This window comes from Diachasmimorpha longicaudata, chromosome 6 (assembly GCF_034640455.1).
Source record: "Diachasmimorpha longicaudata isolate KC_UGA_2023 chromosome 6, iyDiaLong2, whole genome shotgun sequence".
Taxonomy (NCBI): domain Eukaryota; kingdom Metazoa; phylum Arthropoda; class Insecta; order Hymenoptera; family Braconidae; genus Diachasmimorpha; species Diachasmimorpha longicaudata.
This window is the reverse complement of record NC_087230.1, coordinates 5,161,217-5,184,142: the sequence shown is the minus strand read 5'-3', so window position 1 is coordinate 5,184,142 and position 22,926 is coordinate 5,161,217. Positions and strand designations below refer to the sequence as shown.

Here is a 22,926-nt window from a genome sequence, read left to right as displayed (position 1 = left end):
GTGCAGCGAATTCCTCCCTTCGCCCTCCCACCGGGTGGAAAAAAGTAGTCCGAGAAAAGAGGCCATCCCCTGGGTTAACTATCACCCCTTGAGTCCTCCTTCGCGTTGATATATATCAAACTGAATTAACGAAAAGAAAAATGTTATTCTTTCATTGAATTCAAACGCACCCTCTCGCAACGCTTAATTACGGCGACTTCTCTACATTCGAGGGTTCATTATCTTTTTCATTAGCGGGGGATAAACAGTGAGGATTGTTTATGATGGCGGACACACTTGTAAAGAGTAATGTTATATGAGTCGTCTTAATTTAAGACATTAACTAGGAGAGAATTTTTTTTTATATTAAAAAAAGTGCGAACAGTAAAAATACTTAACACATTCGATTATCCAAAATATTGAAAATATATATATAACATAAGTATTAAAAATACTAAAATAGTAAAAGTAACTTTGTTTAGTAGACCAATTAATTTATTTACACAAAAAAATGAATCAGATAAAAATTTAACAATTAATGAAAATTAATGATTACTAACTAAATTTCCAATTAACATTAAAATCAACCTTCTCTTGACTCTCTCATTCCCGGTACACAACACCATAAAAAATGTACTCAATCACTAAAGAATTTTCTTGAAATCTCGTTAAACGCAACCGCAATCGGTTCGAAAGCGGAAATGATACGAGTTATATCCCCCATCTGGCAAATGAAATTAAATATTTGATCCGTCGTCACACCGTTATCCCTCGTACATCTCAAACGTACAAATAGCATCGTCTCCGAAGACATCTAAAAATCCAATATCCACTTTTCCCGAGAAACTTCAACCACGTTTGTACAGATACTCTCATGCCAACCCCGTGTTATTGGCGGATTCCAGGATTGCTTGGTGATATTCAAGTTGTAATCCGGGGGAAAATTAATTTGATGGAGTCGTAGAGTTCGTTCACATGTATCCCACATCAGGACTCACTTTCAATGAGTCGAGGGGTCTAATTGGATTTTACCGCAGTGTTGCTTTCATTACCGAATTCCGGGTATTGGTGGTGTAATTGGGCTTGCATTGGTCGAGTACTTTGAATGGTTGAAGGGCACAGAACGAGCTTTAACATCAATTCTTGATTTTTCGTATTAAATGGTGTTAAATTTTCCATTGTCTCATGATTTTGAGATAAGATAGTGTAGGTTCGCTCTTTTAAACAATTTACTAGAAAATTATTTTTGCTATTTCAAGCGAAATGTTTAAATTTTTCAAAACGATTGATTTACGTTAAATTCTCAAATATTTCTTCGTCAACAAATCAATAAGCTTTTTCAATATTCCATTAAAGATGAACTTCCATCTCTTTTAGTTATCAAAAATCATCAAATCATTACAGTGCACACATCACCTCTTCTGAATAAATTATTTAATGAAAATTCAATAGTTTAACAATTTTATATGGCATACCAAAATCCATTTCACTAATTTATCGATCCATTTTATTAAATTTTCCACTTACATGAGAACTTTCCTGAATCTTTTAACGATGCAAGACCTGTTTCACGTAAAAGTCCTATTGTTTCAATGCAACTCTTACTTTCAGTTTCGTAAAATAATTTTTTTCTGTACGATATGGTATTGATAGACATTGAGATATTCAGTTCCCCGGCATCTGGTTATGAAGAATACCAATACTTTTTATTTCTCCAATTGGCAATGATGAAGGGAAGAGACGACTGATGGCAAGAAGCCGCATTGGTGGTCTCGACGATCGTGAATACTAGTCGAGAAGTCGAGGGAGAAAAAAAAAGGAATGAGGAAATATAGAAGTAAATAGGAAGAAATCGAATAAAACGAGAGACTCCGTGATTCCAGTGGCAGTCACTTGAAATCCCCCAGACTGGTATCATGTTAAACCAACTAATAGCATTTCCAATGTGTATCAGATGGAAATGTCTCCACGGTGGAATTTCACAGTCGGATAACGAAATTCAGGAAATTAAATCGTGACAAAATCGGTGAAATGGAGTATTCCAGGTAGAGAAATGGAGAATGAGAGAGAAAGAGAGTCTATCTGTACTGTTTCACTGCTGGATACTGGTGCTGTTGTTATTTTCTTAAAATGGGAGAGGAGAAAATTTCGTTTGAAATAAAGATATTGGGAGACATTTCGTTTCCAATTCTGTTTGCCAGTTGTGCCAAGGCTTCTGGGGTACGTGAAATTCCTACTTTTTCGGAAATTGTTTCGATCGTGAGGAGATTTAGGCCAACACACTGGAGACCTATCGACCTCGTGCTGATACCGGAATATCCCTATGCAAATGTCGGGTAATTGTTTTAGACTGGTGAAATAATTGAATTTTAGGAAGGGATGGGGGGGGGAGGCTGTTTGTTGGGGCGGAAGACGAGAGACTCTAATCATATTTGTCGTGAAAAATGATGGCTTTTAGTGGGCTTTCAATTTTTTTTCATTGAATAATTTTAATAGGCGAGGAAATTTTGCTTAAAATCTCAGAGACATATTTTTACATTGAATCATGTAAAAATTATTGTCAAGATGAACGATTATGGAGTGATATCGGTTCCCCCTTCGAAATCATCTTTAAAGTGAAGATATTTTAGATAAGAATGAGAAGTAAAATTTTCATTTTCATAAAAATTTCAGAGACAATGTAAATTAATGAGAAGCATGAAAAAGCAAATTTAGAATTCTTTCTAAATTCAAGAATCAACTTGGATTTCGCACAAACCAAATCAGCGGTAATTTATAGATTAATAATTCACAAAAAGTCCTCTGACTGTCCTGACAGAGTAGCAACAAAGTCCCTGAGAATTTTTCTCTATCAACGACAAAAAGCTCCTAGCAATCAGGACGAACTTTACGACTTCCTCACAACTGTTGAGTCGTACTCGACAAAATGTAAAACAAAACCCAAAGGAAACATCATAAAACATTAATAAAAACAAGGCGCAAAATCTTGGAAAACTGGTTCAAGATTTCTACTCACTTTGCAAAAGCGCCTGGTGCAAGACGTCCTGCGGCCATTGCCGTAGAAATAAAACGTCAACGAGAAGAAAAACCAACGGAAGTGGCATTAGTTCCAGAAGCATTGTTAATTACTGAAGAAAAGATGAAAGGAAAATCGTCGGTAAAACGTAGTGAGAGGAACGAGAATTGAGTAAACGGAAGAGGCTGGTTACCCAAGGACCGATGGAAATCACTAGACCAGCGGTAGCTCACACACGACAGCTATTGGGGACTCACTGGAATGAAGGAAAGATCCACCAGGGTAACACCAGCGAGTAAAAGGGACAGACTTGAGCCCCTACTTTCAACGTAATTCGATAGAGAAAACTAATATTGAACATTCCCAAGTAGAATGTGAAAGTAGTTGTGCACGAGACAAGCAAGCGTTTACTGGGTATTTTCTCTCTAAGAATTGTAGCCCAAAGTAGCGTAAAAGTAAGTGAGATGGGTTGGATGGTAAGGGTCGGTGGGTTAGGGGGTGTGGAAAGGGCGTACCAAGTTTTTGCTTTTAAGAAGCAATTAAAGAAGCGGTATATGCTGACGGGCCATCTCTCGTTTCTCATTACATCCGTCCAACTTCTGGGGCAATTATCAAGCCAATTTTAACGTTTACATTGCCTCATGGAAATTGTTTAATTCTGGTCGTGACACTCGGAATGAGGATGATGTGGCAGAGTTCGTTGTGGATAGTTCACACCTGTCCATCATCACGGAATCATTCTGATGAAGTACATCATCATTCTGTGGCCATATTTTCATGGAAAAAAAATTTTAATATGAAGTTGCTGACAAGGATTTTCTATCATTAAATTGGGAAAGACGAAAGATCTTCAACGGTCATCTGAATAACTATGCTCCATATGCGATCGAATATGAATAGTATTCACCTGGTAATGATGATCAATTAGTTGGTACCATGATCAACTTGATGATACGGTACGTTTTGAGAAAGACGACAAATTTGTGGCCATTGAAGCCACCAGTTTTTCCGAGGCATTCCATTAAAAAAAGTTCAGTTCATGTAATCATCGATGAATGGACAAAGAAGTGGAGACAGTGTCTCCTCTACTAGCAGAGACTTTTAAATACCTTCCGGTCGCCTCGTTTACGCCGAAATCGATGGAGTGGTTTGCTAGAATAGCCGCACGAATGACCCGAATGCTCGACCTGGAACATTTATTCAAAAATGTAACCTCTCTACCCCGAAAATCGCTCCCTCGATCATCTCGTCGACAGGTAACAGGACACTTCTACTCGTTATCGTGCACGCCACCAACTAGAGAGCCTCTCTCATGATTCCCATTCAGACCACGAATTATCGCATCGTTAGCGCTCAACCCGCGCTTTTACCTCATATAGCTTTTAGTAGGAGGTACTGATGGTAATGGAGGTTTCGTAGTCTTTTTATCACTTAACAAGTGAGATTAGGTGTCATCATTAATAACCGCTGGTGGAGTCATTCATGAAGAGCTTTCAGGAATGAGATAGTTCTTTCCGGTTGATTTGATTTACACGAATTGACAAATCATCGACGTTTAGAGCGCCTTAATTTAAGACATCGGATGCAGAAATAAAACTCTTTACCCCACAAGAGTCAGACTTTTCATAGATATTTTCTCGTCTGAAACTCACGACGATTGATCAGTTCAGTCTGTCGCTATTTAGGACGGACCTATCATGATAACCCATTATTCCACTAAAGCACAGAATGATAAGATATTTTTATCTTACACATTCCCATCGAATATATTGGGGTAGTGGATTAATGGAGTCATTAGGGTGACAAGACTTGCCAATCGTCTTAAAGACTATCCTCTGGACAAATCCTTGTCGATGTTGCTCAACACATGGTGAACCCGTCCATGATTGGCTCCTATTACGAAACGAGGTCAATGATTGAGAGAAAACACATGAAGTATTTAGAAATCCAATTGAGACATCATGACTTCACTGCAAAAGATTCTCGAGTATGATACCCAGAATATCTACCACGTTTTGTTATCCCTGGAAATTACTCCAATTTCCGGACGCAAACGGCTAAAAAGCAAACGGATGTTAACTTCACCTACAATTAGTGCTTCAGACATGATTTACCTGGAAGTAATGTCCATTAATGATTTCGTATAAACTTCCAGCAGTTCAACCTAATGTATTCATAACCAAGTAACGACCCCGACGATGACACATCCGTGATTGGTATGAACTTGTAACAAACGAGGTTATGCTTGAATGCGCTTATCCACCCCTCGTTTGCCCTCTCCACTGTTATTCACCCTCCCCTCTTCCTCTCCCCCTACATGTAAAGACGCCGGGGGTTGTAAATTACAGTGTTGGAGTACACCAAAGACCTCCACGTGTCTCTACTCCCCACAGTTCTACCCCATAACCCCTGACATTGCTTTAAAATTATGAGTGATTCAAAAGTTCATGTACGGTAACGATACACCACGAGTCATATCTCCATGGAATCAATCCACCATTTTACCCCTCCATCAGTATCTATTTTCGTTCCTCAATGTGACGGTGCAATCACCTTGTCATTGTCTTCCAATCCAATGAAATCGTCTTCAGCCCTTCGATCATCATCATCATCATCGGGGAGACTTGAATGTCGATAATCAGGAGTCACCAGACGACTGTTCTGAATCAACTGGACATTCAGAGATAACAACGGAACGTGGGAAATGTATGGCTGCATTGGACCTGTGTCCGAGGGATAATCTCCAGTCTCTTTCATCTCTGTTATCCTTCATTAACGGATGCTCCTCCTGACCATGATGAGAGAAAAAAAAACCTGGCGAATGGGGGATCGAGCAGCCCTTGGGAATGATCCAGGTGTTTCACACTGAATCCAAGGCCTTCATCATAACCCCCGACTCCCTTAACCCTCACCAGTCTAGTGTCCACTTCACCAGGCACGCAACTTAAACACACACATTCGTTATTTCAGTATTAATTGTACTCCGTATAACCGAGAACTTCCGTACCTCTTATTCATCCATGACTTGTTGGATCAATAATACAAACTTGGGGTGGGGGAGGAGGGTGGTGGCGAGGATTTTACTGTACCGCATCACGATTGCGCCCGAGGGGCCCATCCACCGTGCTCTCTTTATACACATGACTTATGCAGTATCTCTCAGATATTGGAATAATGCCAAATATATATAAACTTGTTCACATACCGTGGTGAACAGAAGGGGAGGGGGTGTAGGTAACCTACGATGAGATTTCCAGATTCTCGCTTCTTTCCATCCAACCTCCTGTTTGCCAATTTCCGGAAAACCCGTAGATTTCAACGGGTTTTATTTACCCTTTACGTGTACCGAAGATAGACACTCTAATATCGGTGGATATGGTATGGATGGTAGACTTTTTATTACGCAATCTCGGGGGTTATTCATGTTGTAGGGGTTCGCGATGGTTTATTAGGGACAGGTAGATGGGTTTTTGATTATACATTGATGATAATTTTTGGATTTACCAGACGGAGAGAGAAATTCTTGGAAAAGTACGTGTCTGTTTGGTAATTGGTCAGTTACAAGAATGTTCGGTGGCACGTAATATTTAAATAATTTTTCTGTTTGTGTAGCGCATGACGCGCACCGGGGACCTTAGTCTAGAGTGTGAGAAAAATCGTGGTAAAATATCCGAGGGAGAAAAGGGTCAGGTTGTCCGGAATAATTGATAGGAGTTTAAGAAATTTGGGTCGACGAAGTATGGAAGTAAATTCGAGTACGTGTATGCCAGAATTTCTTGGGTTTCAGGGAAGAAGGGAATTGAAATTTATAATTAACATTCATTCTTCAAGGGATTTCTGAATTTTCAGTAACTAAAAAAAGCTGAATTTTCAATGGAAATTAAATGTGTTAAGAAGTTCCGGGATATTTAGACTTAAAATTTTAATACTGGGGATGTAATTTCCTAAACTAATTTTAGAAGTTTCTGAAAACGACTACATTGAACTTTCAGTTTTTCCACTTCCGGATACTTTCATTCTATTGTAACTACATTAAATTTTCAATGAATGTCATCATTATTCAATTATTCAATGATTATCCCCAGAGTGAACTGAAACGAATGAAATAAATTCCAAAGTCAGTATAATTTAGTCTTGAATATTTATATTCATACAGTGGACAGAGGTGATCCACACATTTTATTCCTCTCTCAAATTGAATTGAATCTCACGTGTGAAAAATAGTATCGAAATACCCATGACATCACGTCTCAATTCAACTGAAACCGAGATGATTAAGTGTTTCAATCTAAGATACATGTATACTATCCATGCCAGTTAATAGCCTCCCAAAAACTTAAATCATGTACCTGTCTGGGATGAATAATTATTCTCTTCCAAAATAATATATACCCATTATCATATGTTCTCGACAGAGACGTCTTGATATTGATTTCCCCATCTGTGGATATTTATTCACAACGCGCCTCCAAAACCTCCCATGAATTACTGCGTCTTGGAAATGAGATAATATTAAATAATTCAAATGAGTAAATAAATGAAAAAGTAAATTCTTTTTATCCGCTCGGAAGTCACATCCGCTTCGATTTGTTTTCACACAAAAACTCGCTGAAATGACAAAGATACACAACCCTACGGACCAGATTTCTTACATTAATAAAGGTCCCACTCGGACAACTCTGGTCAGGCCCAAAAAACAAACCCTCGACACCATACCCTAAATTTCAGAATTTTCCCTGATTTTCATATTGTGTTCCCTTCCCCTTCGGTGCCATGGGACCGCCTTTTCGCCCAACCGTACACTATTTGGTCGGGACCTGAGGGAAACCATGGGAAAACGTCGACCGTACCATCGATCGATAGTACAGGGTCCTAGTGTACCTTTCGGTTTTTTTAAAAGTATTTTCCGATGTAAATTCCAACACTGCGAATTAATTATAGCGGATGGTTACTCATATCACTCAATGTTGGATTTTTTGTATGGTTTCAGAACGACACGATGCAGGTCGTCTGGCAGTACCACGTGGAGGAGCCAGTGTCAGCAGCCGGTGTATTGCCACCCCACGGGGCTGTCCGTGGCTCCCGTCCGCTGTACCTCGTTCAGAGGGACTCACCACCAAAGCGCACAGCACGAAATCAAGAGGTGCCATCGACCATAAAAACGTGGGACGTGTTAAATCAACAGGTAAAATAAATCAACAACTCATTCCCCTTTTTCATGTTTTCATTCCGAACTATCTTTCAATGCAAATCTTTCTGGTTTACGAAGTGTGTTAAAATTATTGCTGACATATTCGATAAGTATGTGACATTTAAAGGAATTTTACCAATGAAAATTCTTAATTTCCCACTAAAACTGATTTTCTGGTATGAACATAGCTTCAGATATAGAGTTTTGAGTTTTCTTTGTCAATTTGTTAATCTTCCAATGAAAACAGAAATAGTATTTTTTACGCCTACGGTGGGAAACGTGAATCCGATGAATGTGGCGTTAGAAAAAATTCCATTGGCTGTTTTTTTTTCTTAAAATAAATTGAAGTTCTTTTTCTGTCGAAAATAAAACCAAATTTTGTTGCCATCATACTTTTCCTGCTCGCCGGAAGCCAATAGCCAGTGCATTGCACATCGATCGAAATAATGAACAATGCTGGATGTGTTACGCTGCATTCCATAAAAATATTTTTCCCCCATATCTCTTTTCTCTTTTCGCAAGAGGGCAAATACACTTTAACACTCGTATCACGTGCCACGTAACCGTGCCTCCGCACGCGTCTCATTCCGCTACTGCGGATAACATGCAATAACAGTGGGGAGAAAAACGAGGATATTGAAAGGGTAGAGAATGGGTGAGAAAAAAATATATAAGGGAAAAGGGAGTACTTCGGCATTTTCTTTATCTCTATTTCTTGATTTTTTTTTCACCGGGTAATATCACTTTTACGAGAGGCATTGTGGCAGTGGCGATTCAGCACAACTCTACCCGCCCCAGAATCAGTCTGATCTCACCGGAAAATCGACAATAACGATTGAAATTGAATTACGTAAAAATTTTTAAACGTCGAAGTTGAATCACCGAGTGGATTCTCTATCAGGTTTAAACCATTGGAATTTCTCGGTTTATTGGTAACGATTAATCAATACTACGTGGGTATTAAAAAATTTTACGAGACTTCAATAAATGAAACAGCGAATTTACCATCACGAACATCCGGTGACTCTATAATTGTTGTTTGTTCATTCTGATTCAACGAAATACTTCACCGTCACGTGCTGGTACATTATTATCATCATAAATCTTTAAATAGTGAATCACATTGTGGTAGTGTTTACGAACTATAGTCACCTGATTGTAGTGGCATTATTCAGGGAAGTTTTCGTGAATTATTTGGGAAATTATTGCCAAGAAATTTGGAGACTGAATAACTTTTTGCGAATTTTATTTTTCACAAGTCGCGAGTTTTCAATGCTTCATTCTCTTGATTTATGGAGGAAAGTTTATCTGCCATTGTTGTGTTGATTTCAGAAAAATTTGGGAAAACTTTGGGGGAATACATTTTGAAGTCTCGCTCTTGAATATTGCAGGGAAAAATCACGTGAAAATCTATCAAGTTCACTCAGGAAATTTGCGATAAACCCAAGAAGTTTTATGTTGTCGGTATTATCGCTCCAGAATAATTTAAAGATGCCATTATTTTATGATTCAGTGTACGGTTTAATTTAGATTAGTTAATTTATTTAGAAACAAAACAAATAATGAAAAAGCCTATCGATTCCTATCAATTGTTGTGCTCAAAGCTTTCATCTATTCGTTTATGATGTGTATCACAGCCATTGATGCATTGAAAATATCCTGAAGTTTCGTTCGTAAACTTTAGAGTAAAAAATCAGGTGATTATTAAGTCAACTGTAAATTTATTCATCCATGCAGAAGTAGAAATTCAGTGAGAAGATTCTAATGAACAATGAGTGGTTGAATTTCAGGTAGTTTCTAGTTCAACTTTTCGAAGCTTTCCAAGAGTTAACATAAGAATTACGGCAATATTAATCTTGGCCCTCCCTTCAAACTTGAGAACAAAATTCATAAGCCTCAGGGCAATTCTTGATGCTAATGTTTTACGATGGAAATAGCTTCATACCAGCATTATTGAATCATTTTCCCTATTATTCAACTGATCACAAGTTGCTGTATTAAGCATTTCCCACTGATAGAACAATTCATTGATTCCATATAAAATTCGTTAACCATCAACGAACGGGACGATTGAATATGAACATGCACATATTCATTAATAATTAACGAATGGTGCAAATGCGAGGTGAGAATTCAGTTAAATATATCATTCATTAATAGTTAACGAGAGGCGAGAGGCAATCGATCGACTTTTTTCCTCCTAAAAAATGCTCAACAAAATTGATTTCTTCATAATAAATGAATCGGTCTATCAAAGCATGATTTACGTAGATACGGATGGGAAAACTCGATGCTCTAATTACGAAATGCACAATGTTACCTTTTTATTCTCTCTCTCTCCCTCCCTCTCTCTTCCGTTCAATGTGAATGCAATGGGGAGGTGAGACAGACTGGAAAAGAGAAATGAGTGCTACCGATAATTGAATCCCTCGCTTCGATATTTGGTTTTCCGGTGCTGTGAGCATCTCGTTGAGCGACTGGTATCAGTGACGGGTGCGACGGTTAACCGATCCTTCCCATTGATATTTGTACGAGAATGGCCACCAATGATGGAACAAAATACTTCGAACAACTTATTTATCTTTTCCTCTTCTATCTCTGGCCTTATCGATTTTTTTATTCCATTCATCGCATTGCAGACAGATTATTTAGTATTCTCACAATTACCGCAATGACTTCCGTAGCTCATTAAACCATAATAACAAAAATATTGCATTTCCACATTGATATCTCTCACTATTCACTTATTTTTCTCGGTAATAGCTTGTTAAGACCCATAAAATGTGCTGTAATATAATAGGTTTTCTCACCAAAAAGTTTAATCGCCCTGTTGCAAACGGATTATTATTAGCCGCCTCATGATTATTACGATAAATTCCACAGCTGATTAAACTGCAATAATTAACAGATTTCCATAAAATTTATGTTTCAGGTTAAATTGCCGATGGAGGAAGACACCCTCCTATGGTGCAGAGTCGTTGAAATGCCGCGTTTGAGCCGTAAACATCACGTCATAAAGGTAAAATCATAATTTAGATATGAATTCTTATAACACAGAATTTTCGGAAAAAATTCCCTCAACTTTTCACCTGGTTCGCGTCACCTGTGATCTTGAGAGTTTTTGTCGCGATTGTTTCTAAGAAAAGTACGACTGTGCTTTCCACCAAAGGAGAAAGGGTTTTGGTACTCTTCGGTATAGTTTCAGTTTGCTACGTTACCAAAGTCACCAACTACCCGGATCGCGAACTCAATTGTACGTGACCGTAATGCTGAATGCCATTGCATCGTGTTTCTATGGCTGTCGGACGAATGAAAGAGAAAAGAGAATTGGTCTAAGATATCCAGTTGTAGTATGTGCCAGAACGTAAGGGAAAATGTTATATACAGACGATGGGAGGGTGGTTGGAGGAGGGTAATCATAAAATTTTATTGATGAAAAAGAAAAGAAGAGGAGAAAAAAAATCGTTTATGACTGAATGATCTAAAATGCATTTGTGATTCGTCGATAGAAGACGCAATCAAATCAACTTGAAATTGTTTTACAGATAACTTGATAACCAGTTACCGAATAGAATAACAAACTGCCCGACAAATGATTGAAATTTTTTTATTATTAATGTATTTCAGTACGAGCCAGTTATTCAACCGGGTAATCAGCAGTACCTGCACCATATGACCCTGTACGAGTGTCGTGGAAAGGAATCGGACTTGGAGGCAGCAACCAATGGTACAGTCTGCTATCAGGGTGACCATCCATCACTCCTGTGTACTTCAATAGCAGCCACGTGGAACCTAGGATCGGAGGTAAATTACCAACAAAGCCACCTAAAATTATCATTCCCATAACTCCTTACACTCCATCTCACCAATCATTTGAATAAACCAGAATGAATAATGAATAACCAAAGAACATCACCTAAAAAAACAAATAGACTCTCTCTCCAATCGATTTTGATGGTATAACGTACTCGGTAATAATCCTGTGGATCGTTTAATGCATACCAATGAAAGCCTTCAACGACCGCAAAAGCCACCGCAATTGCTCTGTCGTCAGAAACGTGAGCTCTCCCGTTGGTGGAGATACCAGTGAGAGCAACCCGTGGCTTTTGTCACCAATACACTCAACCTCACGCCTTCCAACTTCTCCTGCTCACCCTCATTCGAACGTCATCAGGTTCTTGAGACCAAAGGCACGTTCGGTCGTCCGTTGCCCCCCTCCATTTCGTCTTCTCCCCCGACATCGTATTTCACTTTGATCGGCCATCAGAAATAAACAAACTGGTGAACAAAAATAAAATCATCCTCTTGCACATCAATTCTTATGTTTTTGTCTTACGTCTTATTTTCCAGGGCTTCAATTATCCCCCCGAAGCTGGATATGCCCTTGATCCAGAGTCTGGACCACGTTATTACATGCTTGAGACACACTACACAAATCCCTTACTGGACAACTTTATAACTGACAGTTCAGGATTGAGACTGGTATACACTAATCAACTTCGTACTCACGATGCTGGTATTCTCAGTGTTGGCATCGATCCTAACTGGCGTCACATAATACCACCAGGACAGCGGGAGGTTGTCTCAGAGGGTCACTGTGTAACAGACTGCACTGGTCAGACGATACCCGAGAGTGGGGTCAATATGTTTGCCGTTATAATGCATACACATCAGCTGGGTAGAAAGGTCAGATTGAGGCAAATACGAGCAGGTGAGGAATTACCACCGATTGCATCCGATACAAATTACGATCCGAATTATCAGGAGTACAGGAGATTGCAACGTCCAGCCAAAGTTTATCCGGTGAGTTTACATTTATGAATATCATGATTAGTTACAGTAGCTGTGTAAATGATGATTAGTAGTTGGAACGAGTAATCGAGTAATTTAATCTGATGAAAGTTGTTTCTGGTACTTTTTTTGTGATTGATTCTGCTGACTATCAACTTCGGTCTCAAGGAACTCATTAAACGTTAATTATAAATTAATTACGATGTTCTCGCATTTCCTGATGAAGTTCATTCATTATTGAACGTGGAGTCAATTAAAAGTATCGTGAATTTTCCGTATTATTGTTGTTGATGAGAAGGGAGTAAAATAACATGGGAATTACTAATTCTGCTTCAGGGAGATCATCTTGTTGCTGAGTGTACGTACTCATCCGAGAGCAGGCAGACTATCACTCTGGGTGGTCTAACAACACGTGAGGAATCCTGTCTAGTATCAGCATTGTACTATCCCCGTATTGAGCTATCTCTCTGTTACTCACTACCCTCATTACCAACAGTCCTTCAGAGCCTGGGAATTCAGAAGCTCAAGCAGTAAGTCCACTTGAGTAATTTCTAGCTTACCACTATCAATGATGTTGATATTAAGTGTTTTGGGGTGAAATCGACGAGAGGAAAGTCGGCTTTTATGAACAAAATCTGTAGGAGAGGGAGGGGAAATGACACCCCAATGTGTCTCACGTTCATTGTATATTGCCTGTTAACGACCCTCCGCGCTGGCTAATACAGACGCATAACGTTGATTGGAGCAACTGGGTCAGGCCAATATAACCCTGTTGATTGTCATTCAAGTGTTATTAAGCGAGGACCACCTCAGAGTTTTGATCGAGCTCGAGTGTTATCGATTAGACTGGAAATTCATGCTCAATTCGCATTGACAGGAAATTATTGAAATTTCCTCTACAGTGGATTGCGTATTTTCAGAAATTTGATTTAAGAATTTGGAAGAGAATCTTTGAAGAAGGTGTACACAGGTGGATTAGACCCGAACTCGTACTAATTTACGTCGGTATTAATAAGCGAAATTTCACCCCAAAATCATCAACTGTAACTCTCTCTCTTTAGAATCAACTGTTATTTACTAAAATTCAGTTGTATTCCCTTGATTTAATTAATTCATTCTATAATGCAACGATAAAAGTTTCCAACCGAAATGCTCTTCCTAAGTGTGTGTTAAATGCCTGTTTTACGGTATGTTTCCAGGGGAGCAACTCCGGTAATAATAGAAGCCCCAGCTGAGCTAGCTGGAATGACCCTAGAAGAGCGATTGATGCGTTACAACTGGGAGACGAGTTTCCAAAGTTTTCAAGAGGCAACTCATCGTGGTACATTCAAGCCCCTCTGTTGGAATCGCAAAGGTGAACTTCTACCAAATACCGATGTACAGGAAGCTCATTATCCACGTATACTACGTCCATACAAGGAAACAATGCTACCGTGTGCTAAAAAAACACCGAGAAATAAATTATCACGTTTATTCGGTGAGGATGGTGATCTTCCTGCACCAGTTGATCCAGACAGTGATGAAGCTAATGCTGTTGAAAGGGGCCAATTGGTACGGAGTAAAGTGTCACGTAGTAGTGAGGGTCCCGTTGCCGGTAGTTCCGGTGTTACGAGAGCGCCAGTTGTTCTTGTACTCGCTGTCATGGTTGCTGCATTCAGATGAACATTATAAATGTGTATTGTGACCGAAAGTGACTGTTGAGTGCACAAAACACTGTGTTACTGTCTGGTGTTGCGATTTAAAACGAGGGGGGAGGGGATAAATTATGAAAAAAAAATGATGAAATGTGTGAAATTTTCTCCACTCAGGCTCGTGTGCAATCTATTACGCTAATTTACTGCGTACATCCTAAATAATGACGCTGTGGCTGGAAAACAAATGGCGTAAGTTTCGAGACATAATGACGATTACACATACGCTTTATATTTCTTCGCTGCTCTCATTCGACGTTCATAATTCGTCAGAAATACGGGGATGATTGGAATGTCTTGAGATTTGATTGCTTTACTTTATCGTCAGTGCAGATGACTATTTAATTTGAATTCTAATTCAGTAGTGGAGGGGTTAACCGAGATAAATCACTTTTGACTACTGACAAGTTTTTTTATGAATATCTCGAAATCTAAGGGAGATACACAAATTTTCGTGGTGACCTTTTTGTGGAGAAAATTGAGTGCTACAACAAAGGTCAGCACAAAAATTGCGCTATCTGTCTTACATTCAGAGATATTCCCCAAAAAGTCAACGCGGAGATATGTTATGTCGTTTTACCACTGCAATACTGAATTGTTGATATTTATCCCCCGGTTCCCATCGAGAGGGGGATATTGTACGATTTATCAATGAGTTACCTTGTTGCAAGGTAGAATTTTTACAGCTTCTTGGGTAATTTAACGAGTGATTGATCGAGGCGGTGAAAAAAAAATGTTGGCTGTTTATGCGCAGTCAGGGATTCGGCGGGGCCGATGGTAAATGCAAATGGTGTATATCTCACGTGGAAAATATTAAGAGATATTTATATTAAATAGTAACACACTATCACGTTTTAGCAATTCATTTTGCTGAAAACCACACACGCAAGCACTACTCGGCCGTTTCTATGCTTTTAAAATGGTCAGCTATATCGCGCTGACTCGGCGAGACAAGTTTACAACACGGGTTTAACTAAATTAATATCGTCCCTTGCACGGTTCCCTGCGCAAATTTTGTATATTTTGTTAATTAGATTATTATCGATATCGTGTTTCATTTTTTTTGAGGGGTATGTACAAGTATGGGTCGATTTTCTTGGACTGTGGATCGGAAAAATGGATTTTATCACTTCGAAACGTTTGTTTTTTTTTGTTTCAATAAAATATCTACAATTGGCATAAAGTCAACGAGATAAAATATTTTTCCCAGCTAACGATAGCAACTTGACCCAAACTTTTCCCACAATTTTTGTAACATTTTGTACAGGTGATTCTATATAAAATTATATAATTATTTCGTATACCATAATTAAGTAGGAAAACGTAAATATAAATAATTATTTATTTTTTTATTTGATGATTATTGTAAAGAGGGAGATTATTTTCAAACGTTAAATTATTTTCAATTATCAGTTTCATTGAATAATTCGAGTTAAAATTGTCCATATTACTTTGTTATCGTGCATCGACCAGAGAAATTAAATATCTATTCGCATCTGTACACACAAATAAAAGCACAATTTGTGTATGGAACCCTTCGCGCACAAAATTTCGTGGCTGAATTATTCCTGAAAATCGATTTCTCTTTAGCGATTCTCTCCCCCCGTCCTCACCAGCACTAGTAGATTTACCTGCATTTTTTTATTCTCTTTTTTTACGTTCAAGTACTCTCTGTTCAACCAAAGGCTTTGCGCCTGTAGTAATGAGCTTTTAACGATTTGGACGACAAGAACGGAAATAACAGTGAATAAGAAGAAAAAAAAGTAAATAAAAAAGAGTGTAAAATGGCCAGCGAATATTCTAGTCTGGCAGATGTAATTTTCATTTTCTTAGCCTCCTCTCCACCTTTTTCAATGTTAGGACCAGCCAAAACAACACCGATACTCCAACATTGTCATTAAAAATGTTAATCCACATCTGCGATTTCACTACTGAATTCTATACCTGAAACGACTATGACAAATTGATTTTTCTCGAAAATGAATAAAAGAAATTTAATAAAAAAAGCATAACGATTTCTGTAGTCGATAATTCAATATAACTTTAAAAAATCCAGTAGAACATATTTTACAATTTAATACGGTTATTCGTAAATGTCATAGGGATCTGTGTGTTGTAGTGCCGTAGGGCAGCGAATTTATCTAAAGAAAAAAAATTAAGGAAAATAAAAAAAAACCATTAAAGATAAAAGAGTAATGTAAACTGATTATGGGGTTTCATTGAAAAATCGTTTGTCGTCGATATTGCCGTGACAAATAAAAAAAAATATTAACACAGTCGATATTGCTTCAGAAGTTTCGACAATTCAATCGACTACCGCCGACTGGTCGCCAATACTCCCGGCATTGGATTTAATCCAGCAATCATAGGGGGAGGATGGGGGGAGGGATGAATTGGTATGTGGGTGCGAGACAAATCGCATCAAAAGCTGACAGTACTGCGTGTAATATAATTATCAACTCGTTGTTATCGGCCTGGACCCGCACGGATTTCCGATTTCCCGTGAGCACGGGCTGAAAACACGCAGTAGCACGAGGGGGTGTTGTAGTGAGGATTGAAAGTTCCGGGTTTAGGGGGGAGGGGGTTGAGGGGGACAGTTAATAGGGATTCGTTTTGGCGTAACTACCAATCGATTTGACCAACGCAAACTCAATTATTGCCGTTGTACGTTCAGTTCTGGGTGAATTTGTAACATTTATGATTTAACAAAACAAAGAATGATGAGTCTAATGACAGTAAGGTCATCGTTTACAGAGGAAATACAGTTATGGATCTAGTTCATAAATTTTTTTGTCCTTTAAACGGAGGATGACACTGGGGGGTGATCACTCGTAACAGCTGGTGTATGGATACTGATACTTCTGAAATTGTTTGGAATTGCAATCGTTTTCTGATGGAATTCACGAAAGTTGTTTTGAATTGTATGGAATGAAGTAATTTTTTGACACTTCATAAGAATAATTCACCGTTTAGAAAACAAGTTCTAGTATTTGTTTACACGAAGTAAATTTTTGAAAAAATATCAATACCTCCCGAATTTTAATTTAAAAATATTTTACTGTAAAATTCGTGGGGGAGTGATTACCCCTCCTGAAAGGCTTACAATGAATAATGAATAGATATCGATGTACGCGATGAGAAATCGACTGAAATCGCCATAAGGTTGAACGCCCTTATTGCAAGGCAACAGAGGATAGGCATTATTTTGGGTATAATAAAAAAATAAAATGTGAAACTGCCGGTGATATGTACCAGAACAATCAGCAAATTATGACGCGTATTATTCTCACGATTTATTAAATGGAAAATTAAATGATGTTAGATATGAGGGACAAATGAAAGCGAGAAAAATATCATGAATTTATACTCAAAGATCTTGCATCATTGTGTACGGTTAGTTCTTTTCTAACAATGACTGTAAATCGTAGGTTTAACCACAATATCAATCTACTTGACCCAGTAACTCATAGAAAACGAGAAATCCTATAAATACAGATTTTTTTTTCCTGTCGAGCACCGCCATTGACTGGTGGTTGACTGTTCGTTTTCAAGTACCATCGATATTTTTAAAAATTGAAAACAGTCCATTGGAGGAAATAAATTCGTCGATTGGTATCGTGGTGACTCTCCGTAAATAATAATGAAAATAAATAAATGAAAAGCCACTGACTTTGTATGTACTGTATGTAGCGAATTCAAGAAATATTGAATGAAAACGTCTCTCACTAGGACGCGGGAGAATGATTAGAATGTGTGTAAATAGAGAGATATTACTGATAATGAAAATTGTATATAGCTTTAATATTATGTAGAATTCCATCGTCAGAGACAATGGCAGGCTTTTGAATACCTATTAATTTAAGTAGATAGTTATTTTGAAGGATTGAAAAAAAGAGCGAGTTAACATGTGAAGATATCTCGTTTAGGCGTTATTCATTTACACGTATTATCCGCCGCCCTCGAGTCCTTATGACAGCTCTTCGAAATCTTTGTACTACCTGCCCACGCCATCTTTAATGATGTACTGAAGGATTATGGAAAAAACTGGAGAATAACCGGATGCTACACTATCAACTACACTGTAACAAATTGTATTATATTTTATATATATAAATATGTAAATGTTTTTCTAAAGAATTTGATTTTCTCATCATTCAATGACCTAAATCCCTTCCTCAATGGAGTACCATTAGCGTCATTTAAGGGTGACCAGAGTATGATGGGGTACCTAGAGCACGAGGTCTCGTCATGTCCGTCATGCGACGCATTTCCTGAAAGTCAGGAGACACCCTGACATTGGGGGTTGGAATTTTCCAAAGTCTCCATCATTTTCCTGCCTTTTGGGTTCTTCACCTCTATTATCGCACCGAAATAAAGTGTCCACTGGGCAGGGCGTCAATTATCCAGTTCACAATTAAAAAATGAGTCGAAAAGTGGAGATGGGACCACGATGGATGAATCAAAATGACTGTCCTTCTCTCAGAAAACCCCTCACCCTTCGGCCTCTCCTACTCTCGCGATAAAATAAATCTCCATCAACTCTACAGATTGATACACCGAAAAGCAAACTCTTGTACCAAGTTAATTACCAAATAGTGAAGATTAAAACACTGACGTTAATCAGTTGAATGAACTCTATTCCAATATTTCAACCATTTGTACCCTGAACCATTACCAAATACGTCACACCCGTCAGGGTAAATCTCAATCATGCAATTACATTATAACGCCAAAATGTCACATTCACATATGTGGGTAAACTGGTGAATGCATTAAACAGTTTCATCTGCTGTTGGCACCTTCATTTCCATTTCCATGTTTGACAGTTTATTTGAAATATGCTGTTGCTCTTTCTAACACACCGTCAAATCAATTCATTCACCTTCGTGAATTTTCCCTCGTTCATTTTCCACGGGCCACGTTTGAGAGGATGAAAAAAAAAGGGGTAAACTATGGAGGGGGTTCGGTGGCCGGGGGTGAGAGCGAAGGCATGGAAAACAATTTATATACCACTATCGAAATTTCGCTATTTCAGTATCACGTGCGTAAAACTACAAGCAAGCGTTTCAACTCTCTGCCGTACCACGTTTCTCTTTATACTTTCCAATTTATCAAAGTCTGCTGTGCAAGCGAATAGGCAACTCTTTGAGAAGCTCGCTCACGTTTCACGGATCTATCGATGTCGCGTGTGTGCCACACTAGCTTTTCCAGGGATAAATAAAAGTTTTTTTTTTATTCTCGTCTATACTGTTACGGGGGTAACAATGGCAGAATTATGGAGTTGTTTTTACTCAGATTTCTGTTTTAGGGGGATGTAGAAATTCGATGGGTTTATTGGAAAAAATTTTTCGCCTGAGGAGAAGTATGTTCACGTTTTTCTTGACGGAGAATGACAAATTGTCGGGGGCCATTCAACTCTCATTGACGGGAAAAATACGGAGATATTTTAGAATTCTGATATCGTATGAACAGTTCAATGATTTTCAGTATTTCCACACTCCAGTCACATCAAAATCACTGAATATAATCTGTTTACGCTCCTGTAGTATTTCACGCCACAAAGATTTTGCCCCCTCCCCCCTCCCTCGCACCTGTTTTCGATGAAAATTTATCGTTAAACTACCGTCACATATTTCAACGTGTATGACGTCTATGCACAGCAATTTCATACAACAAACATATCGCATATGCATGCAGTGGAGGGGGGAGCGAAGAGACAAATTTTTCTTCTCACTCCTGGTGTTCTCATTTATTTTCGGGGTTTTTTTTTTCAACCAAAAAAATAAATCACGATGCATCAGCTGTCAGATGAACCATCTATCTTTCTTGCGGAAAACAAATTTCCATAGATATTTGTTATGTTATTTTTTACGCCACACTGTCAAATGTTTTTCCACATTTCAACGAGATAAAGAGAATTGCGATTGATGTGTGTTGTTGGAGAGATAGATGAAATTATGGTGGTTATAGTATAAGAATATAGGCAAGTGATTTGGTTATGTAGTTCTTCTTGTTGGCATCATGTAATTGCAGCTAGTAATTTCGGGTATAATTTTTTTGAAAAATTTCCACAACGTAAATATTGGATTATGGAGCGAAATTAATTCAGCTTACACTTTAAGTTTTATTTAAATGCACTCAAAATGTATATTTCTCTTATATGAGTTTTCCAGATCAAATAACTGTTAGCAGCGAAAGTTTTCAGGCTCTGGATTCATTTGACGAAAAGCCCTTATTGACTCTCTTTCTGTTTCTGTTTTTAGAAATTTAGTAGCGAAGTGGTAAAACGACAACAATTCCTCTTCACTGGCAATCAGTTTTTGATGAATATCTCAAAATCTGGGGGAAATAGCAAAATTTTTATCGGGAACTTTTTTGTGGAGTTAATTGAACACTACAATACATGTTATCACCAAAATTTCGTTATCTCTTTTAGATTCCGAGATATCGCTCAAAAACTCGACTCAGGGATCAATCGGTTTATTTCGTTTTACCATGTCACTACTGAATTATTCTCCTGATCCTGAGGCTGATGCTCATCATAAATAAATCACTACAGCGGTTAATGTTCAGTGATGGCGTGTTGTTTGATTGTTAAATATTATCCTAATCAAAGCCTTTTCATTTAAACATTGAAGACCGAATAGCCTAGAACAAAACATAAAAGATCCAGATTTTATTTTCTCGTTAATTCCTATAACTTCCCTAGATTACGAAACGAATCAGTACAGCGATTCACTTCATTCAAATTTTCCACGTCCTGGCTATAAAAATGAAATTCAAAATTTGGGCGTCATTGCGTGGATCATCAGCAACTTAATGACAAAACCCAATTGCCAAATTTCTATTTGAAATAGAAAAGATTTCTGCAGCGTTCATATGCTGAAAATCTCGCAATTAAGTTGAAGTGAAATTGAAAAAATATGATCACAGAGAAATCATAAAATCACACCGCTCCCTCCCTCTCTCTCTCTCATTTCGTTCAATGCCTCTTTCACACTTTACAATTTATTAGCAAGAGACGCAACCGCCCATGGTGCGTCACTGTAAATTAACAGCAAACAGAGAGAACGAAATGACCCCCCGAGCTCACACGGCCAATGACCAAACGCTGTGTTTTTCCTCGTTCCACCCCCGTCTTGTTGTTTGTACGACCACACCGTTCGAGTATGAATTAAAACATAAATTTCAATCAACCGGAACGCGTCCGGCATTTATGCTTTTTGCCCCCTCTCATCCTCCTTCCTCTCCCCCCTTCTCTTCATTCACGACTGAAAATACTTCACTATGTACGAGAGTTTTTGTATGTATATGGTACTATCGGTTTAGCTTTCATGGGAAATCGGAGGGATTTTCAATTGAATCAGGCCACTGAATTTGATTGAAATCCACTCGCCTCTTTTCTTGTTTCTCTTATAAAATATTTCACACTATCATTCATCATACGGATTGAATTAAACTGGAGAGAGTATTGAATCATGTTTATTTCAAAATTAAACACAAAAACATTGTTTTTTGAAATTGATTGAATTCGCCAGTAAAATTGACGAAATAATTGAGACAAACGAGGGAGAGAAATGATTTGTTGTAGTACATGATATTTCAGAGAAAAAAACTCCGCAGGAATTTGAAGAACCATTTTTAGAAAAATTATTAATTATCAATTCTTAACAATACTTGAAAATTAGGATTCCATCGTCGACTGTGAAAGTGTAAAACTACTTCACTCGCGACGAAACACCTAAAGTCCACTTTTCCACAGAATTTCAGTAATTTCTAACAAATATCAAAAAACTCACCCCAAAATGTACCGCAAATTTCAACGAAAAATTTCTATCGGATTTTTTTTCGCATCCTCGACTAAGCGAGTCACAAAAAAATTCGCTCGTCAACTCATTTCATTCTCAATCCTGTGACCCAGAACCATCCGAAATTATCCCTCACCCTCTGATAACCCGAAAAACCCCACTTATTCTCCCCCTAAAATCCCCTAAAACACTTGAAATTTGGTATCACCAGCGCTGGGATTTGGTTGATCGTATTGGGAGCTCACAGTGGAAACGATCGTACTCCACCGGAAGAGATAAACGATGCCCGGGGACTTCGTAAGTAGATATACCGTTTCCGGCAGTAGACCAAGTCCAGGTTATACCTGTTCACCACGGTATACTCTCCCCTCTCCACACCACCCCATCCCCCCTCGCCCGCCCACTCAACGCCACCCCCCACCCTGGCCAACAGATCGAGTTGAAAGCTAG

The 22,926-nt window shown here is 38.3% G+C and overlaps 1 protein-coding gene and 1 long non-coding RNA gene across 2 annotated transcripts in view; one reads left to right on the top strand and one right to left on the bottom strand.

Annotated features, from left to right (window-relative positions):
* LOC135164136 (MOXD1 homolog 2) overlaps positions 1–18,805 on the top strand; it is a 126,452-nt gene extending 107,647 nt beyond the window's left edge. Inside the window, exons 4-9 of the mRNA XM_064124223.1 lie at positions 7,986–8,180; positions 11,119–11,205; positions 11,814–11,990; positions 12,537–12,989; positions 13,314–13,507; positions 14,177–18,805. Of these exons, the coding sequence (XP_063980293.1) occupies positions 7,986–8,180; positions 11,119–11,205; positions 11,814–11,990; positions 12,537–12,989; positions 13,314–13,507; positions 14,177–14,639 (1,569 nt within the window). The 3' untranslated portion in view covers positions 14,640–18,805. The remainder of the gene's footprint in view (positions 1–7,985; positions 8,181–11,118; positions 11,206–11,813; positions 11,991–12,536; positions 12,990–13,313; positions 13,508–14,176) is intronic.
* Positions 11,883–12,638, bottom strand: LOC135164137 (uncharacterized). The gene is made up of 3 exons (XR_010299232.1): positions 12,523–12,638; positions 12,103–12,464; positions 11,883–12,011 (listed from the first exon to the last, which is right to left on the bottom strand). It is a non-coding gene; the product is annotated as an uncharacterized LOC135164137 (long non-coding RNA).
* Positions 18,806–22,926: the final 4,121 nt, after the last annotated feature.